Source organism: Oncorhynchus masou, chromosome 5 (assembly GCF_036934945.1).
Source record: "Oncorhynchus masou masou isolate Uvic2021 chromosome 5, UVic_Omas_1.1, whole genome shotgun sequence".
Taxonomy (NCBI): domain Eukaryota; kingdom Metazoa; phylum Chordata; class Actinopteri; order Salmoniformes; family Salmonidae; genus Oncorhynchus; species Oncorhynchus masou.
In genome coordinates, this window is record NC_088216.1 from 66,222,642 (window position 1) to 66,243,793 (window position 21,152).

Here is a 21,152-nt window from a genome sequence, read left to right on the forward strand (position 1 = left end):
TAATGAAATAGCGCCCCCATAGATGTAAGAGGTTAAGGTTTTGGATAGGGTTAAAACAAAAACAACTACACCTAAGTTTAGGCATTCATTCTACATGGTTATGGTAAATGTTAGTTAAGGTTTTGGATAGGGTTAATACAAAAAATACGCAAAACAAGTGTCTACCTGTAACGGCGTTCTTCGTTTGTCGAAAGAGAGTCAGGACCGAAATGCAGCGTGTTGGTTACTCATGTTTTTTAATGAAACAAATGACGAATACATGAAAATAACTGAGACAAATACAAAACAACAAAACGGAACGTGAAACCAAATTACAGCCTATCTGGTGAAACTACACAGAGACAGGAACAATCACCCACGAAATACACAGTGAAACCCAGGCTAAGGATAATGCTAAATACGGTTCCCTATCAGAGACAACCCTCGGAGAATCACCTGGAAGGATAATGCTCTGATTGAGAAGCACCCTCAGGCAGCCAAACCTAAACTAAACACACCCCTAATCAACCACAATCCCAATGCTTACAAAAACCCCAATACCACAACACAATAACATAAACCCATGTCACACCCTGGCCTGACCAACTAATTAACTAAAACACAAAATACTAAGACCAAGGCGTGACACTACCACTGAGATTGAACATGCGACCCTCGGAAGGACGATGCTGAGCAGGAGGAGCAACCCTGCAACCCTCGGAAGGACGATGCTGAGCAGGAAGAGCAACCCTGCCCTCGGAGGACGATGCTGAGCAGGAGGAGCAACCCTGCAGCCCTCGGAAGGACCTGAGCAGGAGGAGCAACCCTGCAACCCTCGGAAGGACGATGCTGAGCAGGAGGAGCAACCCTGCAACCCTCGGAAGGACGGATGCTGAGCAGGAGGAGCAACCCTGCAACCCTGCTGAGCAGGAGGAGCAACCCTGCAACCCTCGGAAGGACGATGCTGAGCAGGAGGAGCAACCCTGCAACCCTCGGAAGGACGATGCTGAGCAGGAGGAGCAACCCTGCCCTGCAACCCTCGGAAGGACGATGCTGAGCAGGAGGCTGAGCAGGAGGAGCCCTGAGCAGGAGGAGCAACCCTGCAACCCTCCCTCGGAAGGAAGGAGCAACCCTGCACCCTCGGATGCTGAGCAGGAGGAGCAACCCTGCAACCCTCGGAAGGATAATGCTGAGCAGGAGGAGCAACCCTGCAACCCTCGGAAGGATGCTGAGCAGGAGGAGCAACCCTGCTCGGAGCAGGAGGAGGAACCCTGCAACCCTCGGAAGGACGATGCTGAGCAGGAGGAGCCCCTCGGAAGGATAATGCTGAGCAGGAGGAGCAACCCTCGGAAGGATAATGCTGAGCAGGAGGAGCAACCCTCGGGAAGGACGATGCTGAGCAGGAGGAGCAAGGAGGAGCCCTCGGAAGGATAATGCTGAGCAGGAGGAGCAACCCTGCAACCCTCGGAAGCTGAGCGGATGCTGAGCAGGAGCAGGAGCAACCCTGCGCCCTCGGAAGGATAATGCTGAGCAGGAGGAGCAACCCTGCAGCCCTCGGCGGAGGAGGACAACCCTGCGACCCTGCTGAGCAGGAGGAGCAACCCTGCAACCCTCGGAAGGACGATGCTGAGCAGGAGGAGCAACCCCCTCGGGAAGGATGCTGAGCAGGAGGAGCAACCCTGCCCCTCGGAAGGACGATGCTGAGCAGGAGGAGCAACCCTGCAACCCTCGGAAGGACGATGCTGAGCAACCCTGCGACCCTCGGAAGGACGATGCAGGAAGAGCAACCCTGCAACCCTCGGAAGGAGGAGGAGCGATGCTCGGAGCAGGAAGAGCAACCCTGCAACCCTCGGAAGGACGGCTGAAGGAGGAATGCTGAGCAGGAAGGAGCAACCCTGCAACCCTCGGAAGGACGATGCTGAGCAGGAGGAGGAGCAACCCTGCAAGGAGGAGCCCTCGCAACCCTCGGAAGGACGAAGCTGACAGGATGCAACCCTCGGAAGGACATGCTGAGCAGGAGGAGCAACCCTGCAACCCTCGGAAGGATCGGAAGGACCTGATGGAAGGACTGCTGAGCAGGAGGAGCAACCCTGCAACCCTCGGAAGGACGATGCTGAGCAGGAAGAGCAGGCAAGGAAGGACGATGCTGAGCAGGAGGAGCAACCCTGCAACCCTCGGAAGGACGATGCTGAGCAGGAGGAGCAACCCTGCAACCCTCGGAAGGACGATGCAACCCAGGGTGTCAAAATTTGACATTTGGAGAAGCTTCAAAATTTGTCGTTTGGAGAAATGTGGATAAACATCAGAATCGGAAGTCAAATTAGTAAAACCGTGAGATGTTGTTGGCCCATTTACATGTTCTGGCATTCAAAAGCAGCTTTAACAGAGAACTGTCAATTAATAATCATATCAATGGTTGGAATCAGTGAATGAATGGCTGTAGCAACGGTCTGACAAGCACAACTGGCGCAGCATAACAATTGATGCCTAATTAGACAAAATAAGTGTTTAAGTTGTATCTTGTTTAACAACTTAGTAAAAAAAAGAGATACTAAATCATTCAAACAAGATACTAAGTTGATCAAATGAGATACTAAGTAATTCATACAACAGTATAAGTTTTTTTTACTATTTTTGGGGGGGGGGGTAAGCTAACAGAAAGAGGGAGGGCACAAATGTCACAAAAATAATGATGTTCACAATCAGCGGGGATAGTGAATCAAACCAAAACACTCCCCAAATCAATTCAAATGTACCGGTTCTGACTGATATTTTGGTGTACAGAGCACTCTGTGAACGTCGCAGGGTCCAGTGCCTCTACAACCACTCTGTCAGCGGAGCTGACTTGAAGTGTCAGGTTTCACACCCAACATTTTCATAGGGAGTGATGTGTCACATTTTCTGGCCTATCCAGACAATTAATCGATTTTCCCCTGCCTCTGAGCAACGGAGCCAAGCCTGGGAGACTGCATATTAAAGGGGACAGTCTCGCGAATCCAGCAATCATATTATTCACATCATATTCTCAGCTGGATTTAGAGCCAAACATCGGAAAAAATACTAAACAATTGTGTATAATAGAAACACAACCACTTTCTCTTGGTACAGAGGGAGAAAATCAATTTGTGTACAAAGCTGAAGTTGTAACGAGTCTGCAGAATCCGAATAGTGTCTCTCCACTGCTTAGAGGATGCTTGGCAGAAAATGATCAGTCGTCAGTTATATGAAATGGGGCCAAATTTGTACTGGCACTAAATATGATATTTATTTTAGTTATAAGAAATTAGATATCTTATAGTAAGTCATTACAGCACCAAACACCACAAAAAAGTACATTACTGCTCAAACACATTCCTCCTTAAAGCCATTCCATTCACTAAGCACTACCTATTCAAGAAACTGGATTCAATTTGTGAGAAGAATAGAAAAACTGAAAAACTGAAAAGGCCATTTTTAATAACCCCAACTGCATGCAGACCTGTCACAATATATACTACCTCTGATCAGGATGTATTTCTCTTTGCTGTTTTTCTGTTCACTGGTAGAAACTGACAAGTCTGTAAAAATGACTACTGGTTAATAATATTGTTCCTATTGTTATCAGCATAAGTCATATTAGGAAGGTAAAAATGTAATGTGGTTAACACTGCTAGCAAAAATTCATATAGAAGACATTAGCACAAATATGAGAGTATTTCTTGGAGACCTAAATCTCATCCATGCACTCATACCCACAGGAGTAGTAGAAACCCCTGTGCAGTATGGTCTGTACACAGAGGAGGCTGCTGAGGGGAAGACGGCTCATAATGATGTCTGGAACGGAGCAAATGGAATGGCATCAAGCCATGTGTTTGATGTATTTGATACCATTCCACTAATTCCGCTCCACCGATTACCATGAACCCGTCCTCCTCAATTAAAGTGCCACCAACCTCCTGTGGCTGTACATTACATAAACATTGCCATGGCATATACAGTGCATTCGGAAAGTATTCAGACCCCTTGACTTTTTCCATGTTTTGTTATGTTACAGGCTCATTCTAAATTGATTAAATAGTTGTTTCCCCTCATCAATCTACACACAATACCCCACATTGTTAAATCAAAAACAGCTTTTTATACAATTTTGCAAATTTATAACAAAGAAAAAACTTGACGAATGCACTGTATAACCAGTCTTAAAAGAGGTGAGCCACATTTTGCTATTCGATTCTCGTTCACATAATGAGAGGCACCATTACTTAGGTCAGTACACGGTTTCTTCAAACGCACCTATAATGGAAGACACATCCATTTAGTTGAACCAGAGGATGTGTTTCTATTACGGGTAAATAATGATGGTTATAAATAATAAATAATGATGGTTATGTGTGGGGTCTCCAGCCACATTTCATAGTAATGCTGAACTCGCTTGCTGACATGTGCAGATGCATATCTGATGGTCCAGGGATATTATCATTTGAAAAGAAGCTGTATGGCTCTATATATTGTTACATTCAATGATGGTGGAAAGAGGAAAATTAGTGTTTCCTATAAGTGAGCTGTCTCCTCTAGTGAATACATGGGTGGCCAAAACCCACAATACACAACTAGATTTAATGCCCATGGATCTTTCGCTCTGTTGGGACAGAATATGCTAGTTCCTTGGATGCTTTTACATTTAGTTTTTCATGTCAATGTTCATGCTTTAAATCAAAAGTATAAGAGCATTTGGGTTGTGTAATGAAACATCTAATCTATGAAGTTCAGTTAAACAGTCTTTCTCTTGAAATACAAGCAAAACATTAGTCAGAGAAGTTCCCAAAAGCCAATCTCACAGTGTTGTGTACTTTTGTGTACCAAAGTAAAGTGATTCATGGTACCATTGAAGCGGTAGCCTGGTATTCCTATAAAATATGTTGGGAGTTATTTGGCCCTATAACCATGTCAGAGAGGTAATTAAACCATACCTCAGTAAATAGGAACACTTCGAGTCATCCATCAAATAGATTTGGGATGTGCCTTCCATTCCACAGCATGTGAAATTTATTTCAACGTTATTCTCTGGTAGCTAATTATATTCAATATGCTTTAACGATATCCAATTCTATGTTCCTACTAATTATTTCATATTACGATCAACCACAAACCTGTGAAATGGAAGGGATATTAAAAGGGGCATTTGGATCGTGGTAACAGTGTTGGTCCTGAAGCCAAGGTCAAATATGAACGGTATATTTCTTTATGTGAGGCTATGTTTCCCTCACTGTGTGGGAAAGTTTAATCTTACTGGACCTACAGTAGATGGATTTTCTCCCCCGATTCTGAATTATTGCCATTGAAGAATTCCTAATGCTTAATAATATTGTTTAAAATTCATGGGGCCTTTTACAGCTTGATTACCACTAAAAGCCACTCACACATTGTATTTCAAGAACAGAATTGTATTTCTGCATCCAGCTGAGTAAATGGCAAGACTGGCATTTTATTCCAACATCGATACAAAAAAGAAAATCAATGTAGCCTTATGCTGTGCTATTCATCAGGCATAACCACCAGGAATCAATCCATTACTGTGGTCATTGTTTCAATCATAATGCCACTTTACTGAATGTTGAGGTGGAGTTCAATTCACACCATTTATTATGGTCAATTTTTCAACCTTGTACCAAACAAAACCCATTCCCTGGACTCAACACTGATAGAAACATAGGTGCTATCTAGAACCTAAATGGGTTCTTTGGCTGTCCCCATAGGAGAATCCTTTGAAGAACCCTTTTTTGTTTGAGGTAAAACTATTTGGGGTTCCATGTAGATCCCTTTCCACAGAGGGTTCTACATGGAACCCAAAATGGTTCTACCTGGAACCAAAAAAGGGTTATCCTATGGGGACAGCCGAAGAACCCTTTTGGAACTATTTGTTTTCTAAGAGTGCAGGGAAATGCTTTTAAGCGCTTTACAACTGAGTTGAAGGAAATGAAAGTGTATCAAACTGAAAACTGAAATTAGGCTTCAAAATGCTTCTCGTAATGTTTCAGGCCTTCATTATCTCACTGTAAATGGTATTGTTTTTGGTCTCTTCTTGAACTTCCTATATATACAACTCTTATTTTAATTGAATGTGATATATTGTGTTTTTTTGCTATGTATTTGTATGTTTTATGTGGACCCCGGGATAGTGGAGCTGCTGCATGTGCAGTAGCTAATGGGGATCTGAATAAACTCAACTAAACTGATTATTATGAAAAGCAAACCTTTTTCCAAATCAGATGCTTAAAGTTAATCACAAATATGAAGAAAAACCAGCAACAACAACATCTCTGCTTTCCACTACTATGACCTCTGTCAATGTGGAAGCAGATATATTGCCTTCAGCTGACTCTTTGGCAGGCTTGTTGTCTCCTACGGCACACTAAATCTGATTTGACAATTTCACAGATCCCAGAGCAGCTGCTCCTCTTTATTAACCACATGTTACCTTCATTATCCACTCGTTTTTAGCTCCGCTTTGCATGGACGTGCTCACATGCATGTTCATAGCTGTGACTGTGGGGTTTAGAGGGCCTTTAAATGTTGTTATGAGCACTGACTTGGTGCGATTAAGAACTGATGCAAGGGAGAGCGATTGATGAATAATTCAACATTTACATGTTGTGACACTCATGGAATATAAAACAACAACAATAACTCTGGTACAAGTCTAACCCCAATAAATTCTAAGGAGAACAACAAAAACACCACAAAAAAACATCTGAGGTAATAATACAAGTCACACATTACATTTAAAGATGTATGAACTGTAATCAACCACATCAGTTCAGTTCAAAATGCTTTGTCCAACAACAGTGTCAACTGAAGAATTATCCACTTCACAATCACTAGAAACATTGCAAGATGTCGTTATAGAGATTCTGGATTGGAAAAAAGACAAAACACAATAAGTCATGAGTCACTAACATGAACCTTCTATTTCAACTAAAGCACTCATCAACAACAACTTTAACATCATGGGCAAAACATTTTCAATGTAGCCTTCTTTATAGAGAAAGACCTAAAGTGGTTCTTTACAGGACAGTTTAGCTGAATTGTTTCCTCAGATCAGAAGCCTCTGCTGCCATCTCCTCCTCCGTTCTCCACCTGGAAGGGACGTCTTCACTCTCACGGTCATGCTTCTGGAGCTGCACATAAATACATGACATAGTCCTTTACGTTACTTTACTAAATGTCTACTAAACAGAGGCTACTAGTTGATGAATAAACACATGTATACCCAGACTTACCTGCATGTATTCACATGCATAGTCACCTGTTTACCTCAGTAACTGGAGGGAGAAATTGACTAAATTCCTTTGAGTATGCACCATAATAAAAAACTAAAAACTGTGAATAAAAAACTGTTTCAAGGTAGCAGAATAAACAAAGTTGTTGACCGGGTGTTAGCAGAAACATTAGCACTCAATAGTCTCTGTACACTTGACTGTTCCACCAGATTATAGAATATAAAAGATGATGCCCAGTGGAACTGGGACACTGGTGAAATTCCATGAAATGCACAAAACAAAAACAACGACAACCTCACTCCTCATTTAGTCTTTTCAGACACAATCAGAGTTGAGGTTTAAAATATAAACGTCTCGCCCTTCCAACAAGGCAAACAAGAGGAACACATGATGGTTAATTGAGAATAGCCATGGAGGAGAAATTGTATGACCGTGACAGATTCTGACACCCGTGCCTGTGGTTGCTGTTTTTGTAACATTCATAGATTTAGAGGGAAACGATGTACTTCATCACACTAATGCCTCCCCCAGGACAGATGGGCTGACATTCTGAGGTTTGGGAGGTGTCTTCATTTTAACTGCCAGGGGGGGTTGTTTATAATGTAAAGCCACATGCAATACATACCCTCTCCCAACCATAAAAGCCACAACAGCACGGGGTGGTTTCCAACAGCTAAGGCATCACATTGGGATCTGTCATATGTGGCTGTACTTTAGATGATGTTAAGATGCAGGAAAGCCCTCAAGGCTAGTATACAGTGTTCAGAATGAGATGTCTTTCAAGCCACACAAAATAAATAAACATAAACAGTGCAGAAAGCTTGCACTGGTTGGTGATATTGATTTTTATGTCCTTGAGTTATTTTCACAGCACATCTAACATGTTTGTGGCATGCTTGGTTAGTCGAGGTAAAAAACGATGCCATAAAAATACCCACCAGTTGAAGATAGCTACTGTAATAGCACGGCACAGAGAGGGATGTTTTATGTTCTCAGAGAGCGAGGCAGTAAAATGATTCAACATGTAATAGATTGCAATGTTTCCCCGCTTCCTCTCTAAACCGTCTGGAAGCTAAAACACCAGGGGGTCATTATTTCAATACATCTTCTCCTTCCAACACTGACAAGCGCTGTTCTGTTTTGTTGCATATTCTTTTTCTTTATATGCGCAAACAGAATATGACCCTGGCTTGAAAGCTTGTCGGATTGGGTCCTGTGGAAAGCAGGAGATAGCCAGTTGGAACATGAGGACATGGGGTCATCTCTCTAGTGCCCTTGGGAGTCATGCTAGTCCCTCTTCTAGGCTAGGCTGGACCCTCTGCCTGTTCATGTGGGTTATCTGAGACCACACCAACACACTGCTCAAACCCCAGACAAACCTTATCTCAGACCATCACACTGTATTAGGATCTAGTCCATTTACCTCACAGGACATGGTTACAGCAACTGGAGGATGACATTTTGTTGGAAAGGAGTTAAGGGGGGGAGTGGTGGGGTTGGATGGAGTCAGAGATTTTCAAGCTTCAAACGTTGAACTGAAATGGCTTTGTAGGCTCACGTAATCCCATAAGACGTTACAATGTATTTCAAGCGTAGAAAACTCACATCAACATCGTATTTCGCTGTAAGCAAAGGAATGGGGGAAGGAAAGATATGTCTTTCTGATGTTGGAGCTTTTCCTTTTCTGGTAGAAAATTCATTCATAGTAAGATGGATTGCACACAGTTTTAGTAAGGCATTGTCAACTTATCAGAGATGTATAATGCATGCAGTAAGTGTAAGGTGCCTCACTAGGACGAGGTAGGTGCAGGAGTCAGGAGCAGGAGAGCACTGAGGTCCAAATAGTAAAATATTTATTTGGAAACACAACAAAACTGGTCAGGAAACAAACCCAATGAAGGCGCCCAACAAAACAGGAACCTGAAGTGACAACAGAAGGAAAAAACAATCTACTCCTAAATAAATCACAACAGCACAAAAGACCGTGAGAATAGCCTGTGGCGCAATCTAGCACACGCACCAAACAAACACAGAAATTATCCCGCACAAAATAACAGCAGGCAACAAGGTTAATAAACCTACAGAAATGAACTAAATAGAACACAGGTGTAAGAAACAGACAGACACAAGCGAAAAAGAAAAATGGATCGGTGGTAGCTCGTAGGCCGGCGACGACGACCGCCGAGCACCTCCCGAAAAGGGAGAGGAGCCACCTCCTCTCCTTGAAAGATACACCAAATTGATTTTCATGGGGACATTATGTATTTATGGAGCTCAAATATATTGTTTCCTTGCAACACAAAATACAAGCTGACACTTCAGATTATGTCATCAGAGACACTAATATTGCAAATTAGCCCTGCGCTGGTGACCACCCTCTAAACATTTACTTGGGCCTCAGACATCATATTATATCAAGGCAAAACACTAAAATAAGCCTAAATTGTTCTCATTTTACTTAACAGTGTTGATTCATGGGGCAAACATATATTGAGTAAAAGCTGAATTGACAACAGCATGGAAAACTGAAGAATTGCAGAACAATTACTAATAGCATGCAATGTAATCATGTAATATTAACAAAGACTTGTCTTTGACTTTATCTGAATAATCATCAGGCTCATCAAGACTTAATCAAGGATTTTTGTTCTCCATCTAAAAATCCCCCACACAAATGCTAGAGCAACAACTGTTATGTCATCAAACTTTGCAGTGCTAATTGAGTCTCTTTGAGAAAATACAAAGCACCGAAAAACAATAACTATTCCTTCAAGTAAGACATTGTTTTTGCTGAAAATGCATGGGGTATGGAAGCCTTCTTACAGTATCTCTTCTTCGAATTGTTTTTTCCAGTATGTTGTAAACTGCAACATTCATACAATGTAAGTTCTTCATAGTTCATTATACTGTTGAAAACAAGTTCCTTCACTTGTACATTATAAGATCTCAGCATGTCCAAGATAACAGCAGCACAATTAGCAGCATGGTGTGTGTGTGTGTGTGTGTGTGTGTGTGTGTGTGTGTGTGTGTGTGTGTGTGTGTGTGTGTGTGTGTGTGTGTGTGTGTGTATGCATTTAGAGCAGGTCTTCCTGCTGTTTCTCTGAGAGAAGGGAAAGCCGATCCCCTTGTGTCCTCACTAGCAGCTGTGCGGATGTCCAAACACGCACTGGTGTGTGAGAGCGCGTGTGTGTGTGTGTGTGTGTGTGTGTGTGTGTGTGTGTGTGTGTGTGTGTGTGTGTGTGAGAGCGCGTGTGTGTGCAGAAACCCTGTTAATACTTTCAGTGACAAACGTGCCCATGAATATTAATGCTGGAGATGACTTGCAACATGACCACAAACATCTGTAGGTACAGTACAGTAGCTGGCTAGCTGTCTCACAGTGTGTCAAAGAGCTAATGCAGCAACTGTCCATTCACATTGGCGGGAGCAGCATGTGTGAATTATCCCTCCCATGGCGGCTTTTAATGTATCAATTTATGCCCTTATTAAAGACATACATTTGGAGCCAAGGAACATAATGGTTTTGTTTGAGCTCCTTAACATTTAACACAGCACTCCAGTGAAAGGAGACACACCTCCGCTATCAGCATGGCTTTTCACTATGGGACTCTGACATACATGCCATGGCATTGCAATGTCACACTAGAGGTCATCTAATAATTACATGTGAACAAAAAGGACTTCAGAGGATAAGCCTTTGCTCTCAGCACAAAGACATCCGACTCATTAAATCATTTGTCACACCCAATTTACTCATAAATGGAAGTTTGTGGAATTCAAATTCCTCCGGGTGCATCAAGGCTTCTGAATAAATAAGGAAAACAGGGTTTTCTGAGTAGCATACACTACCAGTCAAACGTTTTAGAACACCTACTCATTCAAGGGTTTTTCTTTATTTTTAGTCATCAAAACTATGAAATAACACATATAGAATCATGTAGTAACCAAAAAAGTGTTTAAACAAATCAAATATATTTTATGTTTGAGATTCTTCAAATAGCCATCCTTTGCCTTGTTGAGAGATTTGCACACTCTTGGCATTCTCTCAACCAGCTTCATGAGGTAGTCACCTGGAATACATTTCAATTAACAGGTGTGCCTTGTTAAAAGTTAATTTGTGCAATTTCTTTCCTTCTTAATGTATTTGAGCCAATCAGTTGTGTTGTGACAAGATAGGGGGGGTATACAGAAGATAGCCCTATTTGGTTAAAGACCAAGTCTGTATTATGTCAAGAACAGCTCAAATAAGTAAAGAGAAACAACAGTCCATCATTATTTTAAGACATGAAGGTCAATCAATACGGAACATTTCAAGAACTTATAACATTTCTTCAAGTTCAGTAGCAAAAATCATCAAGCGCTGTGATAAAACTGGCTCTCATGAGGACCCCCACAGGAAAGAGAAGACCCAGCGCTACCTCTGCTGCAGAGGATAAGTTCATTAGAGTTACCAGCCTCAGATTGCAGCCCAAATCAATACTTCACAGAGTTCAAGTAACAGACACATCTCAACATCAACTGTTCAGAGGAAAATGTGTTAATCAGGGCTTCGTGATCAAATTTCTGCAAATAAACCACTAGTCAAGGACACCAATAAGAAGAAGAGACTTGCTTGTGCCAAGAAACACGAGCAATGGAATTAGATCGATATAAATTTGTCCTTTGGTCTGGAGTCCAAATTTGAAATGTTTGGTTCCAACCGCCATGTCTTTGTGAGATGCGGTGTGGGTGAACGGATGATCTCTGCATGTGTATTTCCCACTGTAAAGCATGGAGGCGGAGTTGTAATGGTGTGGGGTTGCATTGCTGGTGACAGTCTGTGATTTATTTAGAATTCAATGCACGCTACCAGCATGGCTACCACAGCATTCTGCAGCATTACGCCATCCCATCTGGTTTGGGCTTAGTGGGACTATCATTTGTTTCTCAACAGGACAAAGACCCAACACACCTCCAGGCTGTGGAAGAGCTATTTTATTTGTTTAACACTTTTTTGGTTACTACATAATTCCATATGTGTTATTTCATATTTTTGATGTCCTCACTATTATTCTGCAATGTAGAAAAAGTCAAATGAAGAAAAATCCTTGAATGAGTAGGTTTCTAAAACGTTTGACCAGTAGTGTATGTCAATACAGAAAAAATAAAAACATCTAATAAGTCCGCCAACATATTTACACAAGATTCAGGACCCAGACCTCTTCATCCCCCATACAATTCAAAGATCTAGTTATGTTATGTTTATTGAGTTATTGATAATTCATGGTTCTAGTCTCAGCCTCCCATTGAACCTTGTAGACCATGATAGAAATGGTAGATGCAAGTGCATATCTTTTAATCTCCACTGGTAATTACCTTTGGCAATCAGTTTCTGCAAGGCACATTTCCATTCATTGGTTTGTATTTTCAATAGGGTTTTGATGATTTCACATGAGATGACTACTGTCGTTCAACTCTTGTACCGTTCAATTTCACTCCTAACTCTCTCAGATTGATTCTATTATGTTGGGCTTTCAAGATATGTTTGGATTAGGGTTGCAAAACTACCGGTAATTTCCAAAAGTTACCGGAATCTTCAGTCATTTCGGCAATTAACTGAAAATCTATGGCAATCTATCATAACTTTGGTAATTTATACTTGAATAACTTGTATAAAATGTATTCATATATAGTATATATATTTTAAATATCTGTGTCCATATTGTCCATGAGTTTCTAGCAGATAGAACATATGGTTCAAGAGAAAAAAAGCCTAATTAATGGAAAAAAAGCATCAAATCAACAATGGCATTATTTTCAATGAAATCTGCAATTCTTCCAACTATTGACTTTTCTTCACAACTGCCACCAGTTTGATGCCAAAACATTGACAAAAAATACATGTTGACATAGTAAAAACATTTGAAGTGTGTAAAAATATTTAGAAAGGATATTTCATGCTGAAACCCTCATATTTAACACTAATGGTATTCACTAAGTTGATGTTTTATATTTAGGATCATATTTTACAGCCTTGTTATTCCCACATTTTTAAAAATCATTATTTCATATATTTTACATGTGATAAGGCCACACAGAGGGTCAGGGATAAATACAGACACCTGTGATAATCTGAAGTACCCAAAAGAGCCACCAGATGTCTTGTGATAGATCCTTGAAAGTTACCAAAATTCTGGTAGTTTACTGACAAAATTCAAAAGTTTCAAGCAACTTTTGAAGTTACCCTCTCTTTGCGACCCTAGTTTGGATACATTGGTATGACAAATCGCGCTATTGGCAGCTTATTGAAAACATTTGGCAATTATTGTGCTTTTGTTAAAATATTACACCGCATCCGTGCCATAGACAAATTTGTCAGTAAACAAACTGCCAAAATCCTAATTAAAATATACACTGTAGCCTGAACCATATTCTATTTGCTATCAAGACAGTTACAGTGGGCGTGGCAGGTTGTACGAAGCAATCAAACTACATTTTAAGTTAACATTAGACAATGAAGTTAAGAAGTAAAGTGTAACACTAGAGATTGCACTATGGCATCAGGCTTGCGAAACAGTGGCCCACCCAAGTAAAGAAAATCATTTACAACTCTACCATAGTGTCTTATTACAAGCTACACAGGGACAAATTGTATGACAGCGACAAAAAGTAAGTACTAAATAGGATTCATGGATGATATAAAACAAAAGGAGAAATGTTCAATATGAATGGCAATCTAGACAGACTGTTTGACCGGTCTGTGCTTGGCTACACCCCCCCCCCCCCCCAGGTGTCACCCATCTCCCCCATTATCCCCAGTTATTTATACCTGTGTTCTCTCCTTGTCCCACCACACTGGATTATTGACCTCTGCCTGCCCTGACCCTGAGACTGCCTGCAGTTCTGTGCCCTTTGGACTGGATTACCGACCTCTGCCTGCCCTGACCCTGAGACTGCCTGCAGTTCTGTGCCCTTTGGACTGGATTACCGACCTCTGCCTGCCCTGACCCTGAGACTGCCTGCAGTTCTGTGCCCTTTGGACTGGATTACCGACCTCTGCCTGCCCTGACCCTGAGACTGCCTGCAGTTCTGTGCCCTTTGGACTGGATTACTGACCTCTGCCTGCCCTGACCCTGAGACTGCCTGCATTTCTGTGCCCTTTGGACTGGATTACCGACCTCTGCCTGCCCTTGACCTGTCGTTTGCCTACCCCCTGTTCTAGTAATAAAGTTGTGTTACTTTGACACTGTCTGCACCTGGGTCTTCCCTAAAATGTGATAACTAGATATGGTTGCCAGAGGCAAGGATATTACACATTTCCTCCAAACCATAATATTTGATTTGCGCTGCCTCCTTGAATGATGCAGGGTGGTGGCTACTTGTAGGAGTTAGTGTGGCAGCATGGGGGCAGCAGTGTTGGATAATAGTATAGTATGCTTTCATAGTATAATAGTATGCTGAAGCCTCTTACATCAGAAACAAAGACTGTACAGTATATGCATTCCACAACTAACATCAGTTGTGTGCATATAACTTCCAAACTGTCCAACATATTTTAATTAAATGAATGTGTGATTATAGAAATTAATATGCAACCATCCCATATTAGTCAGTTGGTTTGAACAAGGTGTTTACAGCACTCTACATACAATTTGCATCAAATATGAAGATTCTATTCCTTATGTATTTTTCCAAGCTTCACTGATTCTACCTTCTGTTTGGTTTGTCAGTCACATATTCTGGCCAACAGTAAAAACCCAGGAGACAGAGAGAGACAGAGAGAGAGGAGAACTTCACACAACCACAGTAAGAACAGATTGCCCTAGCTTCTCTCCTCCTGTCTTTCCTCTGTGACTGAAGCCATCTTGATGGCATGTAAAAACATTTCAGCAGCTGGTGCGGTAATTACCCAACAAAAATAATATTCCCCAGATTTAAAAAAAATACCCTTTTTCTGACAGGCTGTCAAACACGCGCCTCTATTCTCAGACACACTGATTAAACTCGAGAGGTTCTGTGATGCGGACCCGTCAGACGTTTCGAGAGAACACATGCAGAGATTCTATTGGCTTCCTTTTTGGCCACCTTCCCCGTACACTTGTGTTCCCCTGCTGAGACCGCCACAGGAGGGGCTCAGCACACGGCCTGTCGTTGAGAAAAGCAGATCCCAGGTTCAGGCTGCAGACTGCACTCAAAGTACAGTAGAGTACAGTCACATGTTGCCAGAGAGAGGGCTCATGAGACACCCATGAGAGAGAGAGGGGTGTGTGTGGGGCTAGGGATGAGAAGACATGGCACAGCTAGGGATTATCCTGGTGAGATGTTCTAGTTTGGTTGAGTCGCATAATCTCAACTAGAGTACATGCATGAAATGATTTATGAATCATAGAAACATACAGCACAGTATAATGGATTATATGATTATGCCAAGAGTTGGCATTTGGACAATTATTATGGACAATATCTGTTTATCACAGCATGGTGGATAGCTGGAAGACGCTACACTATCTTTTGAATGCACTTTATGATTTGAGTCTTTCTGTGATAAAATTTCCGGGAAAAATATAAATCCATTCAAATGTCTTAACAATCTCAATGGGGAAATCAATTGTTCCGATACAATGTTATTCTCAATGCACTGTATAGTAGGCATATGTTCTGTAATGGAGGTGAAGAGACCCTGATAGTATAGTTATGTATAGCTATGAGGCCATAAAAAGAGCCTATAGCTCTTTCAGAACAATCAGGGATCCATCTCAAAGTCAAGCAGGTAATATCATATTGCACACAGAGAGCAGAATCAGACTTGATTAACCCCTGGTAACCCCATGTTCTCTTGTGGGGACTCTGTGTCATAGCACATGCAGGGCAGGACCTCATAAGTCAGACAGGACATGCTTTCATTAAGCACTGACCTCAGGGTCAGCGGGGTCGCCGTGACCTCAGAGTGATCCATGGTTTTACCAGAGAGGAGACCGATAACGAGCCATCTGTAGAAACTGTATGTCAGGGATCATCATTTAGATTCAGCCACAAGCCAATATTTTTCTTGAGCGGATGGTCGGGGGACTGGAACATAATTTGTATACTGCAAATTGACCACCAGAAGCCCAAACAGATATAATATTTGACTAAAAAATGAGACTGGGTGACTCAAAGAAATGACAACTGGGCTGTTCCTCAAACTGCTGAGTGACTTCTTTATCCTTCTCTCTTTCCATCCTTCATTGTCTTTACTAGCACATCATGTCTCATATTGTGTCCTATCTGACTCCTTGATCATTTTGTTGGTAATGGTGAAATACTATTATCATGTACATGGCTTTGCACCTGGAATCACAACAACCTCTCAACAGTCATGTCAGCACATCATGTAATTACTTTTTGCTTGATTGAAAGTCGCTATTTTTCTTGTTGTTCAATTTATTTCCATAACCGCAGGGGAGACCTGTTGTATTTCATAGTTTGATGACATTTTCCAAGACGGCATATTTCCAAGATAAGAAAAAGTTACTGTTTTAAGTACTGATGTGATTAACTTACACATTCACCCAGAGTTGGTACGTTTAAACCAGAACAAGTAGTGCTGTTGAATGATAGATACATGGTTAACCACATGTTCAGTTTGACTAGAACACCTCATCTCTGCTGTCACATCCAACCTGGATCGATATTTGGTTTTAAATGCAGACGAGAGAACTGAATCCAGCTTCACACAGATATGAGCTGGAGAAGGGTACCATGAGTTTTAATGCTCAGAAGGAGACGGCAAGTTTTTTCCCTTTGAATATGAAACAAAACTCCTCCTTAGTGACCCTTGAATGCGTTGTCTGCAGCATTCGGTCACATGACAGCTCGATCAACAGTTCGATTTCACTTACCGGCATGTCAACTGTGCCTGGTCAAACGGATTCGGAAGTAGGTCCCAAAGTGCTCTTCTAAGCACTGAAGGTGAGCAGTCATCCCTCGTGTAGGACACTTATTGACGCTGTTTTATGTTAGAAACATGCACAGCGGAGGGAAGGGGGCATGGATCTCTTTTAAAAGACTCTCCAGTAAGAATTCTTTCCTCTGAATCCACTGATTTGGTCACTCATCTGTAGAATGCTTTTGTATTTCACCTGCATGCTTGCGTTCAGTTGGTTCAGTTTCCCAAATATGTCTGTTACATACAGTAGGTAAGGAGACCATTTTTTTTTCATTACACATAGTTTTGCGAACAAGCGTGCTCGCAGTGGATGTGGTTTGATGTAGTTTACAATCGAAATGACCTGCTGCAGTATGTCTCTGAGTTCTGTGCTCAGCTCTTTTGCCGCCAGTCGCTCTCAGTGTATCACACAATGTGTCCATATGGCAGAGGGAGACACATTTATAACTAGAGTGCAGAGGCCTGCCTGCCGTCCCAACATAGATTGAGCCTCATCTGTGCAAAAGCCCACCATTCCATCCCATGGGATCTGTTTTTCGTCAATATAGCCACGCAGCACACTGAACATCACCTGTGCCATTTCCTGCTCGAGAATTGTGAGACAAAACAATATGTCCTCGTGAATAGCATCCCCCGACATGTATTGCAAACTAAAGTCAATGCATCGAATGCATGGGCATCGCGGCCCGCACAGCTAACGTCCCTTTGGAAAGAATAAGCTGGGGAGTTTTTGAGTCATTCAGAGTTCCCTCTTGATTGCTAGCACACATTCTTTGTTTAAAAGTGTTATCTGACAAAGGTATTGATGTGAGTTTCTGTGCCTCTGCCTCCCCAGACATTTTCACAATATCAATTGCGGCTGGTAATACTGTGTGTTTTCGTACGGTAGCGGGTCTAGCCATTCACCAAGGGAATGATTCAAGTGCAAAAGTCAAGTGCGTCCTTTTCCCATGATCTTACGGCACTCTCTGGTTGAATTTCATCTTTTAGATTTGAATAAGTTTCACTTAGATTTTTAAGGTTAACCACATTACAATGATTTTGAGATACAAAAATTATTTGTATGTGACGGTTTTCATGCGGTGAAAGAGAGTCGGACCAAAATGCAGTGTGTAGATTGCGATCCATGTTTAATGAACAAACGTAAACACGAATCAATACAAATACTACAAAACAAAGAACGTAACGAAAACCGAAACAGCCTATACTAGTGTAAACTAACACAGATACAGGAACAAGGACACTAAGGACAATCACCCACGAAACACACAAAGAATATGGCTGCCTAAATATGGTTCCCAATCAGAGACAACGATAATCACCTGACTCTGATTGAGAACCGCCTCAGGCAGCCATAGACTAACGCTAGACATCCCACAAAACCCCAAGACAAAAACACACCACAATAACCCATGTCACACCCTGGCCTGACCGAATAAATGAAGAAAAAACATAATATATTTCGACCAGGGCGTGACAGAACCCCCCCCCCCCTAAGGTGCAGACTCCCGGACGCACATCAGAACAATAGGGGGGGTCCGGGTGGGCGTCTGTCCATGGTGGCGGCTCCGGCTCCGGCGCGGGACGTGGAACCCACTCTATAAATGTCTTAGTCCCCCCTCCTCGCGTCCTAGGATAGTCCACCTTCGCCGCCGACCATGGCCTAGTAGTCCTCACCCAGAACCCCACTGGACTGAGGGTCAGCTCGGGACTGAGGGTCAGCTCGGGACAGAGGGGTAGCTCGGGACAGAGGGGCAGCTCGGGACTGAGGGGCAGCTCGGGACTGAGGGGCAGCTCGGGACAGAGGGGCAGCTCGGGACAGAGGGGTAGCTCGGGACAGGGGCAGCTCAGCACTGAGGGGCAGCTCAGCACTGAGGGGAAGCTCAGGACTGAGAGGAAGCCCAGCACTGAGAGGAAGCCCAGCACTAAGAGGAAGCTCAGCCAGGTAGTTGGATCCGGCAGATCCTGGCTGGTTGACGGTTCTGGCAGATCCTGGCTGACTGGCAGATCTGGAAGAGTCTGGGTGACTGGCAGATCTGGAAGAATCTGGTTGACTGACGGATCTGGAAGAGTCTGGCTGACTGGCGGATCTGGAAGAGTCTGGCTGACTGGCGGATCTGGAAGAGTCTGGCTGACTGGCGGATCTGGCTGCTCCATGCTGACTGGCGGCTCTGGCTGCTCCATGTAGACTGACAGCTCTGGCGGCTTCTTGCAGACTGACACCTCTAGCTGCTCCATGCAGACTGGCAGCTCCATGCAGACTGACAGCTCCATGCAGACTGACAGCTCCTTGCAGACTGACAGCTCCTTGTAGACTGGCAGCTCCTTGCAGACTGACAGCTCCATGCAGACTGGCAGCTCTAGCTGCTCCATGCATACTGACAGCTCTGGCTGTTCCATGAAGACTGACAGCTCTGGCTGCTCCATGTAGACGGATAGCTCTGGCTGCTCCATGTAGACTGACAGCTCTGGCTGCTCCATGCAGACTGGCAGCTCCATGCAGACTGACAGCTCCTTGCAGACTGACAGCTCTTTGCAGACTGACAGCTCCTTGCAGACTGACAGCTCCTTGCAGACTGACAGCTCCGGCTGCGCTAAACAGGCGGGAGACTCCGTCAGCGCTGGAGAGGAGAAAGGCTCCGATAGCGCTGAACAGGCGGGAGGCTCCGGCAGCGCAGGAGAGGAGGAAGGCTCTGGCTGCGCTAAACAGACGGGAGACTCCAGCAGCGCAGGAGAGGAGGAAGGCTCTGGCTGCGCTGAACAGGCGAGGCGCACAGTAGGTCTGATGCGTGGTGTTGGCACTGGTGGTACTGGGCCGAGGAAACGCACAGGAAGCTTGGTGCGGGGAGCTGCCACCGGAGGGCTGGGGTGTGGAGGTGGTACTGGGTAGACCGGACCGTGCAGGCGCACTGGAGCTCTTGAGCACCGAGCCTGCCCAACCTTACCTGGCTCAATGCCCACTCTAGCCCGGCCGATACGAGGAGCTGGAATATACCGCACCGGGCTATGCACCCGCACTGGGGACACCGTGCGCACCACTGCATAACACTGTGCCATCCCGGTCTCTCTAGCCCCCCGGTAAGCACAGGGAGTTTGCACAGGTCTCCTACCTGGCGTAGCCCTACTCCCTGTGAGCCCCCACAAGAAATCTTTGGGGCTGACTCTCGGGCTTCCTTGCCAACCGTGTTCCCTCATATCGCCGGCTCCTCTCTCCGGCTGCCTCTGCTCTCCTAAGTGCCTCCACCTGTTCCCATGGGAGGCGATCTCTTCCAGCCAGTATCTCCGCCCAAGTGTAACAACCTTTGCCATCCAAAACGTCTTCCCATATCCATTCCTCCTTTCACTGCACCTGCCTGTTAACACGCTGCTTGGTCCGTTTGTGGTGGGTGATTCTGTGACGGTTTTCATGCGGTGAAAGAGAGTCGGACCAAAATGCAGCGTGTAGATTGCGATCCATGTTTAATGAACAAACGTAAACACGAATCAATACAAATACTTCAAAACAAAGAACGTAACGAAAACCAAAACAGCCTATACTAGTGTAAACTAACACAGATACAGGAACAAGGACACTAAGGACAATCACCTACGAAACACACAAAGAATATGGCTGCCTAAATATGGTTCCTAATCAGAGACAACGATAATCACCTGACTCTGATTGAGAACCGCCCCAGGCAGCCATAGACTAACGCTAGACATCCCACAAAACCCCAAGACAAAAACACACCACAATAACCCATGTCACACCCTGGTCTGACCGAATAAATGAAGAATAAACACAATATATTTCGACCAGGGCGTGACATTGTATATATATTTTTGGTGGGGAAATTCTCCCAGGACCCCATTTTCATATCAGGCAACCCCACATGGGGTCCCGACCCCTTGTTTGGAAACCGCTGGACTAAAATAAGCATTGCTTCAAGCACACAATGATGCACAGCAGTAGCTTTGGACAATACAAACATTCAGTTTCGGGACCCAGATAGAGACATCAGTACTGA

The 21,152-nt window shown here is 43.6% G+C and overlaps 1 protein-coding gene across 1 annotated transcript in view; it reads right to left on the bottom strand.

The window, feature by feature from the left end:
- Positions 1-3,198: 3,198 nt before the first annotated feature.
- fhit (fragile histidine triad diadenosine triphosphatase) overlaps positions 3,199-21,152 on the bottom strand; it is a 341,147-nt gene continuing 323,193 nt past the window's right edge. Inside the window, 1 exon segment of the mRNA XM_064966519.1 lies at positions 3,199-7,136. Within this exon segment, the coding sequence (XP_064822591.1) occupies positions 7,035-7,136 (102 nt within the window). The 3' untranslated portion in view covers positions 3,199-7,034.